Raw genomic sequence first — 22,412 nt, 5'->3', positions numbered from 1 at the left:
TGCCCAGCTCTCATCAGGTTTCTCAAAGCATCTAGGGATCTAAACAAAAGTTCAGAATCCCTGCTCTAGATACCCAGATACCTGACTCTGTAGGTCAGCATTTTCCAACACACAGGCCTGGGACTGTCTTTGTCAGAATTACCTGGGATGCTTATATTTACCGGCAAGTTCCTGGCCTCCAGGCAAAGCTCCTGAGTCAGTCTTTCAGGGGTGGGGCCTGGGATGTTTTGTTTTGGTGATGTTGATTTTGATGCCTAGCCAAATATGAAAACCATTTTTTCTGAGTTCAGGTGTCCATAGCAAACAACTTATAAATAGGGGATTGGGCTTCCCTGGTGGCGCAGTGGTTGGGAGTCCGCCTGCCGATGCAGGGGACACGGGTTCGTGCCCCGGCCCGGGAAGATCCCACATGCTGCGGAACGGCTGGGCCTGTGAGCCATGGCCGCTGAGCCTGCGTGTCGGGAGCCTGTGCTCCGCAACGGGAGAGGCCACAACAGTGAGAGGCCCGCGTGCCGCAAAAAAATAAATAAATAAATGAAAAAAAAAATAGGGGATTAACATCCAAGTTGGGGGTGGAGGAGGGGGGAGCTTGTCCGTTGTGTCTGTGTCCCCTCCTTGGGAGAGAACCCCAGATGTAAGCTGTTTTGGTCAGGAAGAGAGGGTTGAAGTCCCATTGGGATGAGCCCCACCCCCATATGTGGCATTGATTGAGCCAGAATGTTCGGAGTGGGTTGGGGGAGCCGCAGCTCTGGCCCAGGGCTGGGGGCAGGCAAGCTAGCCAAAGACACAGGTGTGGTTTTGCTCTGAGAGTCTTATGACTGAGTTAATCCCTCCAGGATGTTCCACCCTAGATCCACAGCCTCCCAGGCAAACCAATCCTAGGATCTTGCCTTGGGCTCCACCAGCCTGGCACGTCTGCTCCTCCTGTCCCGGCCTGGGCTCACTTGGCCCCCTCCCTTGAAGATAACAGTAGAGATTCCAGGGTGGTAGCATCCGGAAGGCCTCTACAGCAACCTGCCCCTCCCTGGCTTCACTCCACCTCCATCCTGTCCCGCACCTCTGCCGGCAGCCCTTCGTAAAGGGTGTCCTCCACCAGGAGCCCCGACTTCTTCAGTCCCCCACAGTTGCCGAGTTCTTCCGGCAGCGCCTCCAGCCGGTTGCCCTTGAGCTCCAGGCGGCTGAGGGCCCCGAGGGCCCCCACCTGAGGCGAGAGCTGGCTCAGGTTGTTGTAGCCGAGGAGCAGCGTCCGCAGCTTGCAGCAGCAGAAGAGCTCCTCGGGCAGAAGCTCCAGGGCGTTGTAGGAGACAGCCAGGTGCTGCAGGTTCTGGAGGAGGCCCAGCTCGGCCGGCAGGGAGTGCAGCCCGTTATGGGAGACGTCCAGCAGGCGGAGGCCAGAGCACATGCCGAGCTGGGTGGGCAGTGTCTCCAGCTTGTTGTGGCTGAGATAGAGCTGCTCAAGGCCCCGGAGCTTCCGTACGTGCTCAGGGACATAGGCGATCTGGTTGTGCCACAGCCGGAGTGTGACCAGCTTGCGGCAGTGCTGGAAGCTGGGGATCTCCTCGATGGACCGCAGGTGGTTGTCCTTGAGGTCCAGTTCCTGTAGTGCGCTCAGGCTGAAGACGGCATGGGGGATGCGCTCCAGCCCGCAGGCCACCAGCTCCAGCTCCCGAAGCACCGCCAGCTTCTTGAGGCTGTTCAGTGCCAGCAGGCGGGCCCCGTCGTTGTGCAGGCTGAGCCGCTGCAGGTGACCGGCCACGTCGGTCACGCTGGCGGGCACTTTGCCGGCGTTGCTCCGCAGAGACAGCACCTTCAGCTGCTTCAGCTCCCGGAGGCTCTCGAGGGTCGCTGCCCGGGCCAGCTCCGGGGGGAAGAGCCCCTCCAGGTGCAGCTCCTCCAGGCTGCGCAGCCCGAACACCCAGAGGGGCACCTCTCGGAGCTCCTTGAGCTTGACCCGGATGACCTTCAGGTGGTCCCGCAGGAAGATCTGCGAGGAGAAGGGCAGCCTGGCCGGAGAGTGGAGCAGGCTGATCTCCTGCAGGTGCACCAGCTGCGAGAGGCCTGGGGGGAAGGTGACGTCACAGATGGCCTCCAGCCGCAGGGCCTCCACCTCGCTGAGCTCGAAGACCGTGTCGGGCAGCCCCGGGAGCATGCAGAGGGCCAGCTCGAGCCGGCCGCAGGCGTTGCGCTGCAGCTTCTGCCGCAGCTTCTCGGTCGTCCACTCGTGGTTGAGGTTGAGCTGCTTCAGGCGGCTCTCGCTGACCTCGGAGAGGAAGACAGCGAAGCGCTTGGAGTAGAGCGAGTCGTACTGGTCGATGAGGTGCAGCATGAAGGCGAAGTCGTTCTTGACGTCGGGGATGTCGCCCATGCCCGTCTCCTCCCGCACGGACCGGAAGGAGTACTCCTTGAGGGGCCGGTGGAAGAGCCAGCAGAGTGTGTAAAAGCAGATGATCCCGTAGACGCACACGAAGCAGATGTAGCAGAAAGCCAGCTTGGAGAAGAGGTGGGCCTTGGTGTGGCTGCAGCAGAAGCTGGCATAGCCCGTGACCTCTGAGGTGTCCACCCTACAGGCCACCAGGAAGCTGATCTTCCCCACGTAGACGAGGTTGTAGACCAGGATGGCCAAGAACTTGCAGACCTTGAGCACCGTCTGCCGGATGTACATGGTGTACAGGATGTCCCCCTCTTCCACGTGCACGCGGAATTTCTTGACCTTCTCAAACAGGGCTTTGGCCTGCTCACCCTCCTTTTTGTCCAGCAGGGTGACAGCCGGTGGCTCCGTCACCACCTTCTCGGGCTCCGCCAGCATCTTCTCCTTCTCACCCTCACCTGCCTTCCCCGGTCCTGCCGCCGCCGCTGCCGTGGTCACCGTTGCCCGCCCGGTGGCGGCAGGTCCCTTGTGGTTCTCCCTGGAGACCTCGGATAGGGCCCGCGTGGTCCACGGAGAGTCGAAACACTTGCCCAGGATAGAGATGAAGTGCTCGATCTTGGAGCTGGTGCCGGGGAACTTGAACCAGAAGCTGGTGCAGACCATGAAGTTGAGCGTGTGGATGACGACCAGGTAGGGGAAGTACTTGGCGTACCAGTGGAGGGCCGTCTCGTAGCAGAGCTGGTTAATGAAGCTGTATTGCTGCAGGTCCAGGTTGTTCCTGAGGCCGCTCAACTCCTGGAGGTCCCCCACGTGCTCGGAGACCCCCCGCGGTAGCAGTTGCTGGCACGGGGCCTCTGATAAGTTCTCCCGGGGTCCATGACTGGGCAGACAGATGATCTTGTCCTGTGTCACCTGGGGATGGGAGAGAGGGTGAAAGATGGTGAAGGATCTGGGGCGGCCTGGGAAGTTGTGGGGTGGAGGAGGAAGCAGGCTGAAGGCAAGAGGGGTTTCCATCAACCCCCAACTGTCCCCAGTTTGTTCCCCAGCTTTGGAAGAGTCAATAAACCTCTGAGCATCGGACTTTGTCTGAAAAAAAGGGCTGGGTTGATTTGTGTCCTTCGAAAAGATGTTGAAGTCCTAACCCCCAAATACCTGTGAATGTTGCCTTGTTTGGAAATAATAGTCTTTGCAGAGCAGATGTAATCAAGTTAAGATGGGCTCATTGGGGGTGAGCCCTAACCCAATAGGACTCTGGCCTTATAAAAGGGAGAAATCTGGACACAGACACACACAGACACACAGACATACACACACACACATACACACACACACACACACACACACACGGAAGATGCTTTGAAGATACAGGGAGAACGTTATCTGTAAACCAAGGAATGCCTGAGGCCACCAGAGGCTAGAAGGGAGCCGTGGAACACATTCTCCCTCACAGCTTTCGTAAGGAACCAACCCTGTCAACACTTTGATTTCAGACTTCCAGTCTCCAGAACTAAGAGACGGTAACGGAAGACTTCCGGAACCTCCCAGACCCCGCCCCTAGAGACCCCGCCCCTGCCCCGCCCCTTACCTGGAGGGTGCAGCCGAAGACCCCGATCATGAGCATAGCCACGGTGAGGTACTCGGCCAGCACGTCCCACCAAGGTTTGAGCACCTTGAAGGCGGGCTGGTGCTCCGCGAACTGCTTGAACTCCGCCACCGGAATCATCCCGCCTGTGGGAGAGCAGGAAGTGGAGGGTGCAGAGAGAGACCCTCAGGAAAGGGCTCCCGGCGCCGGGTCCCCAGAAGAGCCAGACACACGCATCTGCTCCCAATCCGCGCTCGGCCCTGCCAAACTCTGGCAGAACCCACAAGCTGTGCGCTTCCTTCCCCTCCCCCCACAGACCATGCCTCCTTCCTGGAGCCGGGCAATACTGTCCTCACCACCTCTGCTCCCAGGGACCCCTGCCTCGGTCGGACTCTGCTTGCCCTCAGAGCTCAGGAGGGGCAGTCCACGGGGCCGCTGCCCCACAGCTTGCCCGTGTGGCCTTCTCCCGGAGCCCAGGCATCTCCTCCCACCCTTGACGCCAATTGCAAACACTTCGCTCTGCTTCTCTGACCCCAGGCACCCGGTATCCAGGCGGCCAGCCCCCGGCTCCCTCCACCACTGGACCAGAGAGAGTCCCAGAGACTCGGAGACTTCCGGGGCATGGGCCCCGCACCCCCTTCAGGGGCGCTCCGGGCACCACCTCCAACCTCCAACCGGAAAAGCCGGCTGGAGCCTGGCTCTGGTTTCGGGCCCCAGGGGCAGGGAGTGGCAAAGCTGAAGGCTGGTCAGCCCTGGGGGGTGGGAGTGACTAGGACACCTGGGTTTCTAGTGGGGCAAGTGCCTAGGATCTAAGGCAGAAAACAGAGACCTGGCCTCTGAGAGTCAGGGGCAGGGGGGCGTGAGGACAGGGCAGAGGATCAGGAAATGGAAAACTCACAGGGAGAGAGCCAGGGTGACACCTACGACTGGGACAGGGCTGGGCTGCCAGGCTCCTGGGCGGCCAGCCCACTCTGTCTGTCCCAGGCTTTCATTTTAGACCAAGGTATCATTATTCCAGATACAGACAACTAGGCGCAAGTCACACGGGGGCGTGGGCCACGGGCTGGGACATCACCCTCCCCGACAGGCAGTCGGGAGCCTTTTCCCCCACCTCCGAGGCTGGAGGGGCGAAGGAAAGGGAGGCAGCAAGCCCCTCACCGCCTCTGAGGGGGCTCCTAGGCACTCTGCCCCCCTCCCCAGCATCCATGCTCCCAAATATAAAGATCCTGTTTTATATCAGGCAGGTTTCCTGCGGCCTGCGGTCCTCATCCTGATAGCCTGTCACTGGGCACAGGCTGGGCAAAGAAGGGAGGCATCTGGGCCACCAGCTGGTCCTCCAGCCTCCCACCCATCTCCTGGGTGGGAGGGAAACTGGCCTCTGTCCCACACCTCAGTCAATCGCTCTGACACCTCCTTGCCTCCCTTTTTGGTCTCCACAACCCTTGAAGGCCTTAGGGTTACTCCTGAGTGAGGACAAGGTGGAAGTGGGCAGGGATATGGGATGCAGGCCCCACCCGCCAGGCTGAAGTCGGGGCAGTCCGTAATCCCCTTAATCCCATCAGAGGTTCCAACCTCAGTACCAGGGATAATATGTAAGGGACAGGGACACGCCTGCCCACACCCAGTCTCCGGGGCCTCCTGACTCAGGCCCTGACTCACCCAGCAGCCGGCACATGCGAGGGGGTGTGCAGACAGAGCACAGGATCCCTCACCCAATGGCTCATCCCTCGTGCTCAGTTTCACACCCTGTCCTAAACGATAAGCTGAGTAAAGATGCCTCCAGTGCCTTAGGCTCAAACACCAGGGAATCTGCTAGAAACACACTCAGGGCAGCTCAACAGCCCCCAGGAGCCAAATTGCAGCCACCCGAAAGGGACACCCTGGGGGCATTCTGGAGCGTGCACCTCAGGGCATGTGTGTACAAAGGGCAAGTACACACTAAGTTGAGGAGAGACCCAGGACCAGGGAGCCGGCCATATGCCCTCCTCCAGTTCTGGCCACCCACTGTTCTCCCTGCCCTGACCACCTACCCCTGCGAGGGACACTGCTTAGCTGCTTCACCTGAGAATGGTAACTGTTAGCAAAAATGCCACACAGACGGGCAGGGACCAACTGCCTGCCCCCGAGTCCTTGCCACCCTTCAGGACCCATCTCACAATGGTGGAAGCTCCCCACTGGCCATCCCAGGTCCACAATCAAAGGCAAGAAGGCAGAGACACACCCAGGGTCCCCAGCAGATGGCCCAGGGGATGCACCCACAGAGCAAAGTGTATACGCAACAGCCTCAGAAGCAGACATGGGGTTATCATTATCTGTCTCCATGACTCAATCTTGATCGTCCCGAACCTGCCATTAAGTTTCCCCAGACACAAGGCTGGTCCCCCTGTGTCTGAACAGGGCTGGTGGGAGGGCCTGGGGAGAAGGCTTCATGGGGGTGTGGGAGCAGAGAACTTATGACCACCAGATGCCTTCAGTGTTTCGTTTTTTCCCAGCTCTGGGAGTGTGGATGTTGGGACCCTCCTTTTCCAGACTCAGGAGAGTGAAATAACTTGCTCAACGTGTCACAGCTTGTGACAAGTGGCATTCGAGGCGAGACTCCCCCAAGTCCCGTCTGTCTGATCACGTTGTTGAGCGAGAACGTCTCGCTGAGTTAAAGCATCTTTGCCAAAAGAACCTCAGAAGGGGTTCCTTCAGGCAGAGAAGAAATGGAGGGAGGACGGCTGCTCTGCCCAGCAGGCTGAGTTGTCCTCCTCAGCCTAGGGCCAGGAACATGCCCCCTACCCAGCCTTAGCTCCGCTCACCCATGCCTCACCCTGCTTCTGCTTCCCTCTCAGGCCTTCCCCAAGCCCCCCGCTTGCCTCTGACCACGTGGCGGTGGCGGGTGCTCCTGGACCAGCGCGCCATCCCACACCGTCCCCACCCACAGTCCATGCTGAGGGGCAAAGAAGAAACAGTGACTGTTGTCAGCCCTGAAATGGGTCTGGGAGGACACAGGGTCCAACTTTGGACTTTTACACAAGTGAGAAACTGTGGCCTGGGTGGGGGAGGGTGGCCCCGGTGGGGGAGGGTGGCCCCGTAGTAGCAGATCCTGCTCTGGGCCCCAGGCCTGGGGACTCCCAACCCAGTACTTTTCCAAGCTGTCCTGCCAGGACTAGGGGGGGTCTGGGGAGTCTTGAGGTTCAAGAGTCCCAGAAGGGACAGCCTGGTGAGGCTCCCAAGTGGTAGGGTTCTGGGAATTGAGGGGCTCACAGGGTTGAGTCGTCAGCAGCGGAGGAGAGGGGAGCACGGTCAAGACCCTCGGGTGGACCCCAGCCTGTTTATCTTCACTCCGTCCTTGGCCAGGCCTGCCGGGCTCCCTGACAGGCGCCCTTGGGTTGGCCAGGGCGGGGCCTCTCTCTGCACCCCCCCAGCCCACCCCCCCAGCTCCTTCTGTGCCCCGGACAGCGTTGGGCTCAGGTCACAGGGCCAGCCGCACCTGGGGCGGTCCTCCCGTGGGCCAGATCCTCACCCCGCCACCTGGTCCCCAGGGGCGGAGAGCCACCTACTCACCTCACGGGCCGGACGCTTGTTCCAACTCCTGTGTCTCTGGGAGCGGAGCGGCCGGGACTCCCGCAGAGTTCGCGGGACGGGCTGGGTGAGTCAGGGCGGGCGGACGGGCGAGCTGGACAAGAGCCGGGAGCAGCTCCGCCTCTCCAGGCCCCGCCCACCAGCCGTCTCGGCCCCGCCTCCCTTAGGGCGCTCACAGGTCGCCCCCGACTCCTGGTACCGCGGGATCGCAGGAGGAGGGCGATCCTAATCCTGATGTCTCCGAGGTGGGCGAGGGGCTGGTCGGAGGAGCGGGGACCGTAGAATTCTGGGCTCCGCTTCAGTGAGGCAAACCTGGCACGGGGGGAAACTGAGGAGGGCTGGAGGCGCTGGGCTCCCAAAGCCGACCTGAAGGCACGCTTCCGGGAGCCCAGCTGCATAGACCCTGTCAGGAACGCGTGGAAGTCCTCCTTCCCCTCCTCCTCCCTTCACTCCCAGGTGCAGCTACCTGGCCTGGAGGCTCAACCAAGGAATCAGTGACCAGGGCCCAAGAGAGGGCACGGCGCTTCCCCCTTCCTGCTCTGACCACCCAGCCAGGGGAAGCTCTCCACTGGGGGAGGAGAGGGAGTGAGCCTCTCTCGGGTCCTGGTGGGGTTGGGCACGGGGGTCAGAGGGCTCTGGGAGCCGGGGTTGGAGTCCAGTCTGGAAGGCCGGCTTCTCAAAGGGAGACTCTGCCTCCCCCCCGACCCCACGATTTCCTCCCCACTTTGGGAGGCCTGAGCTGCGTCTTAGGCGACAGTTGACCTTGATCTGCCCTGTCTGCAAAACTCAAGGGAGAGGGGACCTGGACCAGGTGGCAGAGTGAGACCCCATCTCCCATGGGGAAAAAGAAAACAAGTTCACCAGGGTAGAGACACTCCGAAACCTTGAGGGTTGGGATCCCCTAAGCTTCAGTTCCCCCGTGAAACCCTGCAATGGGCGCGACCCTTGAAGAAGTCCCTGTGGGCTCGACCACAGGCTACCCAAAGGCAAACCTTCTCTCTCAGAGCTTCTGCTCTATTTGGTGTGTGTGTGGATTGGGGGTGGAGTGCGGTTGGCTGAGACAGAGATAAGGAAGCAAATAAGTAAGGAACAAGGTAATGTCAGTTTGTGACAAACGCTGTGTATATAACAAAGTAGGGTGAGGTGAGGTGGTAGCAAGGGGGCAGGGGCCTTTTGAGGTGAATAGTTTCTCCCTTTCCTCTAGCCTCGGGAGAAGCTCCTTGAGATCCATACCCTGGCGGTTTGTTTCCAGCTTTATGTTGGGATAAGTGTTTTCATAAACGACGCTTTGCACACTTGTGCAAGAGTCTCTGTGGTGACTGGAATCGAAGCCCCATGATCCCCAGACACGTGTCTCTTCTGTTCCCTACTGTGTCCCCAGCACTTGGGATGGTGCCTGGCGCACAGTGGGCATTCAGTAAATGATGGACGGATGGATGCTTAGTTCGGGCCCTTCTAGAGGCAGATCCTGAGGCAAGGAATTAGATGCAAATAGTTTCTCTGGAAGGTGAGGCAGTGGGGAAGGGAAGGAAGCCAGTGGGGAAGGGAAGGAAGCCAGTAGTGTTAATGAGGGTGAAGGAGCAGGCTGCCAGTATGGGCAACTGTGGTTCCATTGTGCTGGGGAGCTCTGGGAGATGGTGGAGGACACACCTCCAAGTTTTCCCACCCAAGAGGTGAGGGAGTTGAAGCATTGATGTACCAGCTCCTGCCTGTCGTGGCTGAGGGCTGCTCTGGAGAGGGGGATGGAGGGAGTGTTGAGGCCCTGACACTTCTGACTTTCCTGCAGGTGGGGACTGTGGGTGCTCAGGAGATATGGAAGGAGCTGTATGGCACTGCCACAGGTACAGATGCTTGAGTGGAATGTCTCAGTCATATGACACGCATACAATGCTTTCCAGTTGTCCTCCAGAAAGCCTGCCCCCTTTACATTCCTGCAGGTAGTTTGTGAACACTGTCCAGGTTTTAAACAATTGTGGTAGAGCACACACATAACATAGAATTTGTCATCCTAACCATTTTTAAGTTTACAGCTCAGTGCCATTAAGTACATTCAGTGTTGGGCAACCATCGCCACTATCCATCTTCAGAACGTTTTTTGTTTTGCAGAACTGAAACTCTGTCCCCATTGAACTCGTATTTCTCATTCCTCTCCCTAGCTCCTGGCACCCACCATTCTACCATCCATCTCTATGAATTTGAATCCTCTGGAGACCCCATATAAGTGGAATCACAGTGGTTGCACCATTTTACATTCCCATCAACAGTACAACTGTTCCAATTTCTCCACATTCTCACCAACACTTGATATGTTATACCCAGCTTTTAAGGTTTTCTGAGCCTGAGGTAGTTACATATTACTGTGCTGTGTAACAAATTGCCCCCAAACCTAGCACCTTAAGACAACAAGAATTTATTGTCTCACATAGTTTCTGAGGGTGAGGAATCAATCAGAGTGGCTTCAATTGGTGGTTCAAAAGTTTCCCTCCCCTGGTGGTCCCCAACAACTACTGATTCGCTTTCTGTCACTATAGATTAGCTTGTGTTTTCCAGAACATTATATAAATGGAATCATACGGTGGATACGCTGTGTTTGTGTATGTATGTACAAATGTGATGGGGGAAAGGGTGAGGCAGAAGGAGCTGGTTCTTTGGGATGGGGTAGTGAGTGGCTAAGAGTCTGAAGAGATGGGGCTTGGGGGCAGAGAGCACAGTGTGTGTGAGTGTGTGTGTGGGGAGCCTTGTGGCCTTGAGTATAAGCAGAGGTGCAAGAGGGCACCTGGCACTGTTGGCCAGCTCTGGGCAGCTGAGGATGGCCATCTTCCTCTTCTTGCTTCAACCCCCTCAATGCCACAGTCCCCTACCAAGGTCCTCCATGAGGCCTCTGCACCAGTTTGGCGGGTCACCAAAATGACACCTCTTACTCCCTCAGGTTGGGCTGGGAAACCTCAGACGGGATCTTCTCGGCTCCTCTTGCACCCGTTTTTACACCTCCAGGTCCCCCATAATCTCATCCCCACAAATCCCGGCTCTGCCAGGAAACCTTTGCTGACTTGACTTCGTGTGACCTGGGAGGGTGTGGCGAGTGGGGGGGGGTGCTCTGCCCTGCAGAAGGCTGGGTCATCTCTCACCATCCTCCGTCTCTCGCTCTTGTCCTTTCTTCCTCTCTTCCCCCAAATCTGGGGTCTACCCCTACATTCCCAGGGCTGCATTCTCCCACCAGTCCCCCTAGCCCAACCAGGTACGGGGTTTCCTGGGGTCTGTGAAAACCCTTTGGGTATGAGAGGGGCGGAAGCCCCAAGAATCCTGGGGGGCCTGCCTCTGCGGTCGCAAAAGCGAGGACAGGGCCTGGGACACCGAGCGGCCGGATTGGTCAATTGGGCACGAGGCGCGATGGTCCCGCCCCCTGGTTGCCAGGGCCCAACCTATCCGCGTCCAGGCGGGCCTTGGTCACCAAGTAGTTGGGGTGGGGGCCGGGGCAGGTGTGTATGGCAGGGGTTGGGGAGAGGAGGTTAGGCTGAGTTCGGGACCCCAAGGGATTCCCCCCGAAGCCCGACCGGTTGGGTGTCTGGGGTCCTCAGGCGCAGCCGCGGGAGAAGCAGCCCCTCCCTCCTACGCGCTCCCGGCCGCCCTACTCGGCGCGCTCCCGCCTCTGCCTGCCGGGTCTGCATCCAGCGCGCGCGGCCCCTGCTCCCCCGCCCGCCGCCGAGGGGCCGGCCGGCCTCCCCGCGCCGCCGCCCGCCGCCCCCTCCCCTCGCCTGCCCTCCGCTCGCGGCCGCCGCGGCGCTCCCACCCTGCCCCACCCCAGGCGACCCAGCGTGGAGCGGCGGGAGGCCGGAGCCCAAGGTGAGCTCGGCTCGAGCAGGTGGAAGGGTGGCGCGGACCAGGGCCCAGCTGGGGGAGGGGAAGGGCTCGGGACGCGGCTCTTTGTCTCCCCGAGCCCGTGCGCGGGCAGCCAGGGCCGCTCCTCCTCCGGCAGGTGCCGACATCCCTCCGGGACGGCGCTGGTGGCTGGCGAGGGGGACCTGGGCGTGTGCTCCCGTCCCCTTCATCTGGAACCTGTGGCAGCCCCCTGTCCCGACGCTGGTGGTCAGGGTCCCTGAGGGGCCAAGGGGTAGGGGGTGGATCTCCGGTCCTGAGAGGGAGCAGGGGGTTGGCTGAGGCTGGCATGGCTGGAGGAAGGCGGTGAGGGTGGGACTTGGGGACAACCATGAGCAGCTGCGCTGGTGAGTGGTGGGTGGGTGGGAAGGAAGTGGATCCAGGCAGAGGGTTTGGGCGCGCATGGGTGGCGACGCTGGGGAAAGAGCCGAGAGGTGCCAGGGACCCAGATCCCTGCAGGCAGCGTAGCTGTCCAGGACCTGGGATGCTGATCGGTCTGTCTCCTCATCAGGTGCGAGATGGACAAGAGGGACAAGTCCAGGACAGGGGCCGCCGGTCGGACGCCCTCTTCTCGCCCTCCCAACCTTCCGACCCCCAAGCCCCCAGGGTCTCCACGACCCCTTCCCCCCGTAACCAGCGCGGCTCTTCGAGTTCTGGAGCAGCGGGAGCTTCAGGGCGAGGGCCTCTGGCAGAGCGAGCGGGGGGCAGCCGGGGAGCCGCTCTCCCGGAGGCTACTCCCCGGGGGGGACCACCGCGGAGTGCTGGGACAGGCCCCCGGAGCCCAGGTACTCCAGCCTCTTTCCCTGATTCGGACCCCATCTTCTTGCCCCCCTCTCCTCTGAGGCACCAGCCTCCCCTTCCTTTCCGGGGCACCTGCGTTGACTCAGCCTTCCCCCCACAGCCTCCAGGCCCCCAGCAGCTGGAGAGGGGAGCGGGCCCCTGCGAAGACCCAGGCCCAGGCTGTATCTCTAGCTCCGGGGCATGCCAGCGCGCCCACCAGGTAACAAGCCCCCTCTCCCCTGTTGCCTTGGGCAAGGGTTAGTGTCTCCATCTGGAAGCTTTTAATTAAAGTGTGTGGGAGTACTTGCTCATCACTGGGCGCAAATTGGTGAAAGCTATTATTGGTTGGCAGAGAGGGCATATGTCCTCACCCACGGGGAAATGTAGACTTGGGAGACGAAACAAGGAGCTGGAGCGCTGTCCTGAGCGCAGACCCTTTTGTCCCCAGGCCAGGCCCTCTTGGGCAGAAGGGGCTCCGGCCCCCAGCTGAGGAACCTGTGGCCAGAGGAAAAGCCCCTGAAGGGCCCAGAAGGAGCGCCCTGAGCGCTGGGGCACGGAGAGGTATGTGATCTGGGGAGGAAGGGGGTTCCTCGGATGTGAGGGGGACCAGCCTAGAAGGATCGGCGACCCTTCGTTTTTCTGCTTTGTCCCCAGACTCTTCTGGGTCCACTCCAGCCGTCTCCTCCTCGGCCATCTCCCGTCGATCCCGGGCTGCGGGGCGCTGAGGTGGGTGTCCCCCGGGCAGCTCCGAGTGCCCGGCCCCGGCCCCCGACCGAGGCTTCCAGAAAATCAGTGAGCAGCGCCCAGAGCGCAGCGCCGCGGAGCCGAGCCCTGCCACCAGGAGGCGACCCAGCGCCGGCGGGGGCCTCCAGAGGCCAACCTTGCGCCCCCTGGGCTCCAGCGCCACTCCTCTGTCCTCCCCAGCCCGCTCCGGGGCTTCCCCGGCTGGAACACCCCGGGCTCTGGGGCATCCTCGCAGCCCAAGTCCAGAGGGACTGCAGGCTCTACGCCCCCCGCAGGCCACACCCCCAAGGAGGGCGCAGTCCCCGCACAGGGCTTTTCTCCTCCTTTGGCCACCTCCTCCCTACCCTGTCCTATTGCACCGCCTTTCCCATATCACAGACACTCCCTTGAGGGGCTCGCTCCCACCATCTCCCACCGACCACGCCCCCTCCCCAGGCCCATATCCACCCATTGGCCACGCCCCCTCCACTAGCCCCTCCTCCCTCTGCTCCACCCTCTCTGCCGACCCTCCCCTCTCCACCGGCCACACCTCCTTTGCAAGCTCCCCCCGCACATCTGGGTACATCTTTTCCGGAGGTATCCGCCTCTTCCTTGCCACGGCCACTTTTCTGACTTCAGTCCCTCCATCAGTTTCACCCGCTCTGCAGAGTATGCCCCCCACCGAGGCGTCTTTGGCTTTACCCCCTTTTCCAGCTCTCCCCTCTCCCTTGGCCACACTCCTTTGTCGGGTCCTCTGCCACCAGCCACTGCCCCTCTACAAGCCTCTCTATCTCAAGCAACATCTCTGAGGAGCCCGTCTTCTTCCCTAACCACACCCCCTCTTCAGGCTCCTTCTGCTCTGCCCACGCCCCTCCGGGAGGCCGGTCCTTCTCTGTCTCCACCTCCTCAGGCCACGCCTTATACACTGGCCACGCCTCCCACACAGGACCCTTCTCTGGCCATATCCCCTCCACAGACCTCTCCCCCTTCCTCTCGTCTGACCACACTCTCTCGGCCAGGTGCTCCTCCTGTAGGCTCACCCTCTCCCCCTGGCCGCGCCTCTGGCCACTCCCCCTCTACAGGCCACTCCTCCTATACAGACACCATCTCTGGCCTCACAGCCTCTGCAGGCCTCTCCTCCACTGGCCGTGCCCCCCCACACACACTCCACCTTCTCTGGCCACGCCTCCCTTTCAGGCCGCTCCCTCTCCTCAGAACTTGCCTCCTCTGCAGGCTCCACCTCCTCTGGCCTCGCTCCCTCTGCAGGCCCCTCTCTTCTCCCCCTGCTTCACCCCCTCTGCAAGGACCCTCCCTCTTCCCCTGGCCACGCCCCCTCATCGGGCTCCACCTTCTCTGGCCTCACCTCCTCCGCAGGCCCCTCCCTCTCCCCCCTCTTCACCCCCTCTGCAAGTTCCTCCCTCTCCCCCTGCTTCACCCCCTCTGCAAGATCCTCCCCTTCCCCTGGCCTCGCCCCCTCCGCGGGCTCCACCTTCCATGGCCTTGCCCGCTTTGCAGACCCCTCCCTCTCCCCCTGCCTCACCCCCTCTGCAAGCTCCACGCCGCCCCCCCAACCCCGGGTCCCGATGCCCCAATCTCGGGCCCACGGCTGACCCTGGCGCTGGCCCCGGGCCCACCGCCGCCACCCTCGCGCAGCCCGTCCAGTACGCTGAGCGGCCCGGACCTGGCGGCCACAGCAGCAGCGCCACGAGCACGCCCGAAGAGCTGCGCGGCTACGACAGTGGGCCCGAGAGCGGCGCCGCAACCTCCCCGCCCGCCGATGCGGAGCTCGCCGCCTGCCACCCGGCCGCCTGGAGCCGAGGGTTCTGCTCGCCGCTGGCCATCCGCGGCACCTCAGGTAAGCAGGCCCTCCGGACACTGCGGACCAGTAGGAGGGCGAGGTCGGAGGCGAGGCTTTGCAACTCGGGGGCAGGACAGTTGGGTCTGAGGGCGGAGTTGACGGAAGGGGCGGGGTCTTGTGTCAGGGGCGGGGCTTCCCCTCTCCCTTTGCCCAGCGTGGCTCCTCTCCCCGCAGGAGCGCCCCTGCCTTGGTCTCCTGCTGCCGGGTCGGGCTCTGCTGACGGCTTGTGCACCATCTACGAGGCTGAAGGGCCCGAGTCGGCGACTCCTGCCGCAGGCGCGCTGGATCCGGGGCCCGGGTCTGGCGCGGGCGGTGGGAAGGCGGCGGCTGGGGCTGGGGCGGGGCTGGAGCGGCTTTCGCGGGGAGCGAAGCCGGCGCGTCTGGGCGAGCTGCCGCTGGGGGCGCTGCAGGCGAGCGTCGTGCAGCACCTGCTGAGCCGGACGCTGCTGCTAGCTGCGGCCGAGGGTGCCGCGGGCGGCACCGGTGGCTCAGGGGACGCGGGGGGTGCCGGCAGCGCGGGGGGAGCCCGCACTGCGCTCAGCGACGCCGAACTGGGCCGCTGGGCCGAACTATTATCTCCCCTGGACGAGTCCCGCGCCAGCATCACCTCAGTCACTAGCTTCTCCCCGGATGACGTGACTTCCCCGCAGGGTGACTGGACCGTGGTAGAGGTGGAGACCTTCCACTGAGCCAGACCCTAGCCCTGCCCACCCGCCCCACCCCTGCCTTAGGATCCGTGCCTCAGGTTGTACATCTTTGTCTTAGATCTCCCCCTCCCCTCCTCCTGGACTGGTCTCAGACCCCTTAGAGCCCTAGAATTTTGGCCCAGACTTGCGACCCACCCACACCTTTGGCCAAGGCTCACCCTTGAGCCCCGCCCCTTTGGCTTAGGACAAGCTCCCGCTCCCCTCGAGCCTCGTCCCTCCCTCGGCCTAGGCCCTGCCTGGAGTCCAGTGTATCGTCTACCGCGCGCAGCCCGAGTTTGCAATAAAGCCGGGACACTGAAGCCTGTTCACTTTCGCCTTCGCGGTCGCGGGCTGGGGCCCTTCAGCGGCGCAGCTGACCGCAGGGCGGCGAGAGGGTCCGGGCCGGGCTGTGCTGGCAGCTGTGCACAGCAGGTTGTAGCTCTGGTTGAAGGCCTTCCTGAACACTCCCCGGCCTTGCGTCTTCTCCGCTGAGGATAGGGTCACGCGAGGAGGGGCTGGGGTGGGACCAGGCGATGCCGAGTCCCCGTGGTCCAGCGCCGCGCACCCACCCACGTTTGTGAACGTAGGTTTTCTCATGCCCAATTTCTCATGGAAAAATTAAGTGCAGGAGGGGCCCAGGTGGGGCCGCGCGACCGAGTGAGCAAGGCGTGGGTCGTGTGGCCAGTTGACCAAGCTCTTCCCACGCTCGGCCAGGGGAGCGCGCACTCCTGGGGGGAAGGGAAAGACGTGGGAAAGACTTGCTTGGATCCGAGGGGGCGGGGCCCTTCCTGAGGTCCCTCCTCACAGTGTGCACCGCCCTACTTTGCACACCCTGGGGTGTAGGAGGGAGACGGGTGGCCTGAGACCCATGGCCATCTTGGGTCCCTCCAGGGCCTCTCAAGCGCGCACACTGCCCTCTGCTCACCGAGGAGGCTGCAGTGCAAAAGGTGGGCCTGCAGCTGGGTCCAGGGCTCATGAAGGGCATTCCCTGCCTCCTGGGAGGACCGCACTAGGAGGGCCTGCAGGGAAGGAGCAGCCTCTCCCAAGGCTGGGTGGGAGATCAGGGAGTCCTCACAATGCCCACTCCTCTCCAGGTGCCCTCATCGTGCCCCTCTGTGCCTCCCAACCATGGGCCTCGCCTTTCATGCCAACTTCCGGCGTCCCTCCCCAACCCCTCCAGCCAGGCATTCTTTGCCTGTGTTCCAGAGTCAAGGGTCCTCATCAGAGCCAACCAATGTCTTCACCTGTCTCCCCCAGTCAGAATTCCTTGCTCTCCCACAGTCCAGTCACCCTGACCCTGGACCCTTTAAGCCCCAGCCCAGGCTCTCCTTTCCAAGTTGCCCCTGCCAGAAGTGCACCCCTTAAGCCTTCCCTCCCTGAGGGTGCCTGCTTCATACCAAGAATGATGGAGGCCCGAGGGGAATCACAATCCCCGGGGCAGGTAGAAGGACAGAGTGGGACCCTGTGTTGGGCCCTCAGCCCCTATCTCTGTCTCCTTGACCCAGTCCCTGAAGCCAGGTTCCTGCAGACAGGAATCACCAAGTCCTGCCTGTCCCCCACCCCAAAAGCGGCTGCCTCCCCAACCTGGGGTCTGAAGAGACATTGGCGCTGTCGCAGTGGGACACTGCCACCTCCACCCCTGGGAGCCAATCAGTTGGTGGCAAACTACAGAAGTTCCTTTTTTTTTTTTTTTTTGGCCACACCTAGTGGCATGTGGGATTCTTAGTTCTCCTGACCAGGGATTGAACCCATGCACCCTGCATTGGAAGTGCAGGAGTCTTAACCACTGGACTGCCAGGGAAGTCCACAGAGGTCTCTTTTTTTAAGTTGGGCCCTGGTGAGAACCCAGGTGTCCTTGTTTCAGATGCTGAGACAAGCCCAAGGGTAGGGGCTGACTCTTGACATGCTGGGCCAGGCCAGGGCTCCAAGGCCAGCCCCTGTGAGGGAGCAGGGCAGAAACCTCAGACACCTTTCCCCCCAATGGCCGATGCCCCCTCCTGGGAGACCAGCCAGCTGGAGCCACCAGCTAACCCGGTGGCAACAGGAGCGGCAAGACAGCAACTGTCAGGGTCTCAGTGTTGAATCCTGTGTGATGGGAATGATGCATGGGGCCCACAGGAGCTGTCATGGGAGGGAATAGAGCTGGGGTTCGGCTGTCCTGGTGCATAACCAGTGTCCTGCCCTGCCGCTTGGCAGGTATCAGGCAGCAGAGTGGGGGACACTTGGTGGGTCCACACTGGGTGTAGAGGGTAGGGCTCTGGCTGGCACCCTGGCTGGACCCAATTAAATGTCTCCTCCTAGGAAGCCTTCCCTTTGCTCTGGCTGTGGTTCACCCGCTAACTGGGACTCCGTCTCAGCTCCATGGCAACCCCACAAAGGATGCTGCCTCTCCGGGCCTTCTTCCCCCAGGGGAACCCCCACTGCCTGGCTGTTTTGCCTCTGCACGGCCCCCCAACACTGTAGTCTACCTGATGGTGCCCCTCTCACCTAAGCCCTCCAGGGCTCCCCAGCGCCCTTAGTTCATAGTGCAAACTCTTTCTCCTGACTAGAAAAACCCCTTCCCGGTCTGGCCATGCCCACTCTCTCCTGTTCCTTCTTCACAGACCTCATGTGCCTCCTGCTGGTCCCTGCCACGTCTCACCGTTATGCTTATGCCCTTGCAGATCCCCCCCCCCTCCCTCCAGGAAGCCTTCCCTGATCTCCTTACACATTCGTCTAGGCACTTGCCCCACTACTGTGCAGGCTAAGTCCCCGCCCCCACCCCAATGTCTGTCTGCTCCACTACACTTGGGACCCCTCAGAACCAGGCACAGTGGAGCACCCGGAAGGCCTTGGGAAGTGGGTGCTGAATAAACCAGATACTGAATCTTCCTGAGGCCCTAAGACCCTTCATTCCTCCGTGTCTCTCGGGGAGGCCCCAGCTGAGTCACCCAGTCACCCATGATGGGAAATCATGGCCCATCCTCCCTCCCCATCTCCAGAGACACCCTCCTGAAAATGCCCTGCTCTAAGGATCTGTCCCTACGCCTGACGTCCCAGGTCCTTGGTGACTCGTTCCTACAATACTGTCTCTTCCGACGCCCACACTTATGCTCACACTGTACGTGTGAATGTCCTTTCCTCTTCCATGCTGCACCCGACCTGGACAGCCTCTTTGCCCCCCCCCCCCCCCCCCGCACTGGCGTGCTATGACCTCCACCTCTGGTTCTCTTAGATGGTGGGAGGCTCCCAAGGGCAAGGACAGCCTGCTCCCTTCCCCGCTGCTTCACTGGACAGGGGGCCGGGGACCCCTACCCCAAGGCCTGTCCCACTCAGCATCCCTTGTCCGTGACTGTGTAAATACACTTTATTTTCCATCTTTCCCGCCTGGGCGACATGTGGAGTGTGAACAGGCAGTGTGCAAAATGGTGGTGGGCAGTGTGGGGGGCACGTGGGAGAGCCCCTCAGATGCCCACCCTGGTCGCCAGGCTTTGTAACACTGAGGAGTGGGCGACCGGGAAGGGGGTACTGAGCATGGATCCCCACCCCAGGAAGTGCCAGGGAGACTGCTTGTGATGCTGCTTTAGGCTCCAGGAGCACCGAGAGGGTCAGCCTGAGGGTCGTGAGGCCCCAGGGGGCAGGGGTCTGGGGGCATCGTTGGATTTTGGCACCGTTCTTGGTTCTGACTCAGCAGAGACCACGGGACCACCATGAGCAGGCGCGGGGAGGCAACTCAACTGGGAGGCCTCCTCCCCTGGGGCCTGGCTCTGGCCAGAGAGTGGGGCCGGGGATACTGAGAAGGAACAGAAGTGGAGGCTGGGGACCCCCTGGAGAGGAGGCTAGCCTGGGTCGGGGAGCCCCTTCATCACTGGCCAGGCTGGGGTGATGGGACTGTCACAGAGGGAGATGTGGTGTGCTGGGGAGAGGGGGGCCTCTTCACTTCCTTACAGCTGCTTTGGCCCCCAAGAAGCAGGGACAGACACTACCCAGGCCCTGGCTGGTTCCGGCTGGCCACCACACCCTGCGCGGCCCTGCACACAGTAGGGGGGGCTTTGGTTTCTGTCGCAGGGGCCACAGTGCCTGCCCCAGGCAGGAAAACCCAGCCTGGCCATCTGTCCCCAGAGGCCAAGGGTCCCGAGGGTGGCACAGGGTTGTAACGACAGGCCTAGAGCGGCCTCTTCTTCCTCAGGCCTCCTCTAGCTCCTGGGTCCTTCCCAGCCGGGCCACCCTTGTCACAGAAGGAGGCCAGCCAGGAGGGGGGAGGTTCCTGCTCCTCCAGTCCTGGGACCCCTGGGTCCGCCCCTGCCCTGGCTGTTAAGAGGGGCAGACTCTCCAGGTAACTGGGCCCAGAGGGCTACGGACCAAGATGGGTAAACACTGCTGGGGAGAGTGGGCCTGCCAGGGGACTCAGGATCCCCAGACTTCGGTCCTACCCTCCGCGTCCTGCCGCGCTGGTCCTGGCCCTCGGGGTGGGCGGGACCACCGAGGGCCTGGAGTTTAAGTGCGGGCGGCGGCCAAGGAGCGGGCAGGCGGCGGCCCCGGGCTCCGAGCACGCGGGGCACTGCCTTAGTTGTCCAGGCCCTGGCTGTAGGGTGCGGCCAGCTCGTCGGCATCGCTGTCTGAGCTGCCCTCACTGTCCTTGGCCGGCCGCTCCAGACGGCGGAAGAAGCGCGCGTCGCGCGGGGACAGCGGGTAGAGCGCGTCCTGCAGCGCCGCGCCCACGCCCACGCTGAGCAGCTCCTCGTCCGACGACGGCAGCGAGTCCTCATCCAGGTGCCGTGCCAGGCCGAGCCCGTCGAAGGCCAGTGGGTCCTCGAAGGGCGGCGGGCCCTTCAGAAGCCGCACCTGGGGCGGGGGACCCGCGCGCTGGAGGCGTGGACCGACGTACCCACGGACGGAGTCCGGCCGCCTGGCCCCCTCCTCTCCCGCTCCCCGAGGCGCCGACTCCCGGCCCGTCACCGGCCGAGGACACCGGGGCTCTTACGCCCCTCCCGCGCTCACCTCGGCTTTCAGCTCCTCGATCTGGTCCTTGAGCTCGCGGATGTACTGCGACGAGTCCGAGTGGTTCAGCTGGCCCTGGATGCGGCCCTCCTCCCTCTGCGGGCGGGCCAGGTCGCCGGACTTCAGCGCGGGGTCCCTCCCCGCAGCCCGGCCCCAGCCCCGGCCCCGCCGCTTACCTGGATTTCCAGCTCGGCGATGCGCTGCCGCATCTCGGCCACCGCCGCCATGCTGTCCGCCTCCCTCAGGCGCACGGCCATCACCTCCTCCTTGCTCTGGGGGCGGGGGAACAAGCGGTCAAGGGGCGCTGCGGGACGGACGGGGGCGCGGGCGCGGTGTGTGTCGGGGTGCAGCACCTTGCACTCGGCCTCCGCTTGCTTGCGGCGGCTCTCGCTGAGCTGCGTCTGCAGCCCCTTGTTCTGCGCCGCCAGGTACTGCAGCTTCTCCTGCAGCGCCGCTCGCTCCGCCTCCACGCGGTTCAGCAGGTTGCGGTGGATGTGGTCCTGGGGGCGGACAGGCGGGGGTCACGGCCTCGCCGCGGGGCCGACCCCGGGCTCCGGGTCCCCTCCCCAGGCGGGCAGCGGCCCACCTGCGTCTCGAGCTCCACCACGCGCTGCCGCAGCTCGCGGCCCTCGGCCAGAGCCTGGGCCTCGCGCAGCCGCACGCTCATCAGCTCGTCCTGCAGCTCGCCCAGGACCAGCTTCCGCGGGGACTCCTTCCAGCGGCCGCCGCGGGACAGATGGGCCTGCGGGGAGAGTTCGGCGGTCGTCCTCCGCCTGGGAGCCCCGAGGCCGCTTCGTGCGCGTCGAGGCCCTCCCTCACCTGCCAGGTGTCCGAGAGCTCCTGCAGCTGCAGTTTCAGTTCCCGCGCCGAGGCCACGGCCTCACCCTCCCGCACCTTGAGCGCCTTCAGCTCCTCCTGCAGCCGCGCCACGTTGTTCTCGTCGGGCAGCGAGCTGTTTCTCTGCGGGGAGAGGAGCGGTCACGGCCCAGGGGAGCTGCGCGGCCACGCGGCCCTTCCCGCAGGCCCCGTGCCCCGGCTCTCCTCTCCTCTGCGCTCCGCCTTGGGCGGCCCGGCTGGGAGAGGGTGCACCCTGGACCCCAGGATGCGCCGGGGGAACAAGGACCAGGCCCGAGGCGGGGAGACCCCGCCCTTGCCGCCCCAGCTGGACATCGTGGTCTGTAAAATCGGTGTAATAACAGCATCTGCTCTCTGGCACAACTGGCCTAGGGCAACCCGCTTACAACATGTGACTGCTAGTAACACTAGCTGGGACAGGACGGGTGCTACCCGCCTGGGAATCTGAGATCCACACCCTCCGGGCCCAGACCCGGGACCGGGCCCAGCTGGAGCAGAGAAGACCGTGGATTTCAGCACCGTCTCCCTGCGGATGGACTGAGGGCCGGTGTAGGCCCTATCCTGGCCTCCCAAGGGCTCAGTGATGAGATCCGTGCTCCAGGCTCTTGGACCAAAAGCCAACTCGCTGCATGATGTTCTCCCTGACCCTCGTTTGAGTCTGGGAATTGGCGGGGGGGTGGTGGCAGACCTACCGGGCCCACATTTCCCTCTGATGTGGAGGGAGGGGGTGGAAAGCCCAGCTCTGGGCAGGCGGGCAGTTGGAGACCAAGAGGCCAATGGCCCCATGCAAGGCTGTGGCAGAGACACCCCACCTGGGAGGGCACCCAAAATAGCGCAGCTTGGAGGTGGGGGGCATGGCTCCTGCCGGTGGGTGAGTGCTGCCCTCTGGTGGCCGGGGTGCCTCCCTTCTGGCAGCGCCTTGGGAATTGAGACAACCGGTGTGGAAGGAGCAGGGAAGGGACCAAGAGGCCTGGTGCCCCCTGCAGGGCTGCAGGTGGGAAAGGATGGCCCCCTGGGTGGTGTCTCCATGGAGGGGAGCAGCCCTGATGGGCCTGGGCCTTGGCCTTCCCTTTCCCCTCTCCATCCTGGAACCCAGGGCCTGAGGGGGACACATACAGCCCAGGGAGCCCATGAAGG

The 22,412-nt window shown here is 62.7% G+C and overlaps 3 protein-coding genes across 4 annotated transcripts in view; 1 reads left to right on the top strand and 2 right to left on the bottom strand.

The window, feature by feature from the left end:
• Nucleotides 1-513: 513 nt before the first annotated feature.
• LRRC8E (leucine rich repeat containing 8 VRAC subunit E) lies at nucleotides 514-8,053 on the bottom strand. Of its 2 annotated transcripts, XM_032625512.1 has the most exons (3): nucleotides 7,500-8,053; nucleotides 3,954-4,096; nucleotides 514-3,280 (listed from the first exon to the last, which is right to left on the bottom strand). In XM_032625512.1, exons 2-3 carry the CDS (start codon nucleotides 4,089-4,091, stop codon nucleotides 1,031-1,033), a joined length of 2,388 nt encoding a protein of 795 aa, XP_032481403.1. In that variant the 5' UTR covers nucleotides 4,092-4,096; nucleotides 7,500-8,053; the 3' UTR covers nucleotides 514-1,030. The 2 variants fall into 2 exon arrangements, with proteins under 2 accessions (XP_032481403.1, XP_032481404.1); XM_032625513.1 differs by lacking the exon at nucleotides 7,500-8,053 and having other exon boundaries at nucleotides 3,954-4,169.
• On the top strand, nucleotides 4,270-15,760 carry PRR36 (proline rich 36). The gene is given in 18 exon segments (XM_032625499.1): nucleotides 4,270-4,335; nucleotides 4,488-4,695; nucleotides 6,785-6,928; nucleotides 7,478-7,584; nucleotides 7,685-7,762; nucleotides 11,096-11,360; nucleotides 11,494-11,628; nucleotides 12,031-12,178; nucleotides 12,295-12,393; nucleotides 12,622-12,734; nucleotides 12,828-12,889; nucleotides 12,891-12,975; nucleotides 12,978-13,699; nucleotides 13,931-14,044; nucleotides 14,046-14,459; nucleotides 14,461-14,578; nucleotides 14,581-14,751; nucleotides 14,929-15,760. Coding segments are annotated over 18 exon segments (3,564 nt in total). The 3' UTR covers nucleotides 15,444-15,760.
• A 3,008-nt stretch (nucleotides 15,761-18,768) lies between these two features.
• EVI5L (ecotropic viral integration site 5 like) overlaps nucleotides 18,769-22,412 on the bottom strand; it is a 30,418-nt gene continuing 26,774 nt past the window's right edge. Inside the window, exons 14-19 of the mRNA XM_032625514.1 lie at nucleotides 21,240-21,380; nucleotides 21,007-21,162; nucleotides 20,774-20,920; nucleotides 20,597-20,692; nucleotides 20,421-20,516; nucleotides 18,769-20,264 (exon numbers count right to left, since the gene is read on the bottom strand). Coding sequence (XP_032481405.1) covers nucleotides 19,986-20,264; nucleotides 20,421-20,516; nucleotides 20,597-20,692; nucleotides 20,774-20,920; nucleotides 21,007-21,162; nucleotides 21,240-21,380 — 915 coding nt within the window. The 3' untranslated portion in view covers nucleotides 18,769-19,985. The remainder of the gene's footprint in view (nucleotides 20,265-20,420; nucleotides 20,517-20,596; nucleotides 20,693-20,773; nucleotides 20,921-21,006; nucleotides 21,163-21,239; nucleotides 21,381-22,412) is intronic.

This window comes from Phocoena sinus, chromosome 3 (genome assembly GCF_008692025.1).
Source record: "Phocoena sinus isolate mPhoSin1 chromosome 3, mPhoSin1.pri, whole genome shotgun sequence".
Taxonomy (NCBI): domain Eukaryota; kingdom Metazoa; phylum Chordata; class Mammalia; order Artiodactyla; family Phocoenidae; genus Phocoena; species Phocoena sinus.
This window is presented reverse-complemented; position numbering and strand designations above follow the sequence as displayed.

Excerpts from the sequence above, each read along its gene's own strand:
- LRRC8E (XM_032625512.1), bottom strand. The coding sequence starts at position 4,091 with ATGATTCCGGTGGCGGAGTTCAAGCAGTTCGCGGAGCACCAGCCCGCC. Across the intron at positions 3,281-3,953 it reads TCTTCGGCTGCACCCTCCAG|GTGACACAGGACAAGATCAT; the intron begins GTAAGGGGCGGG and ends TCCCATCCCCAG.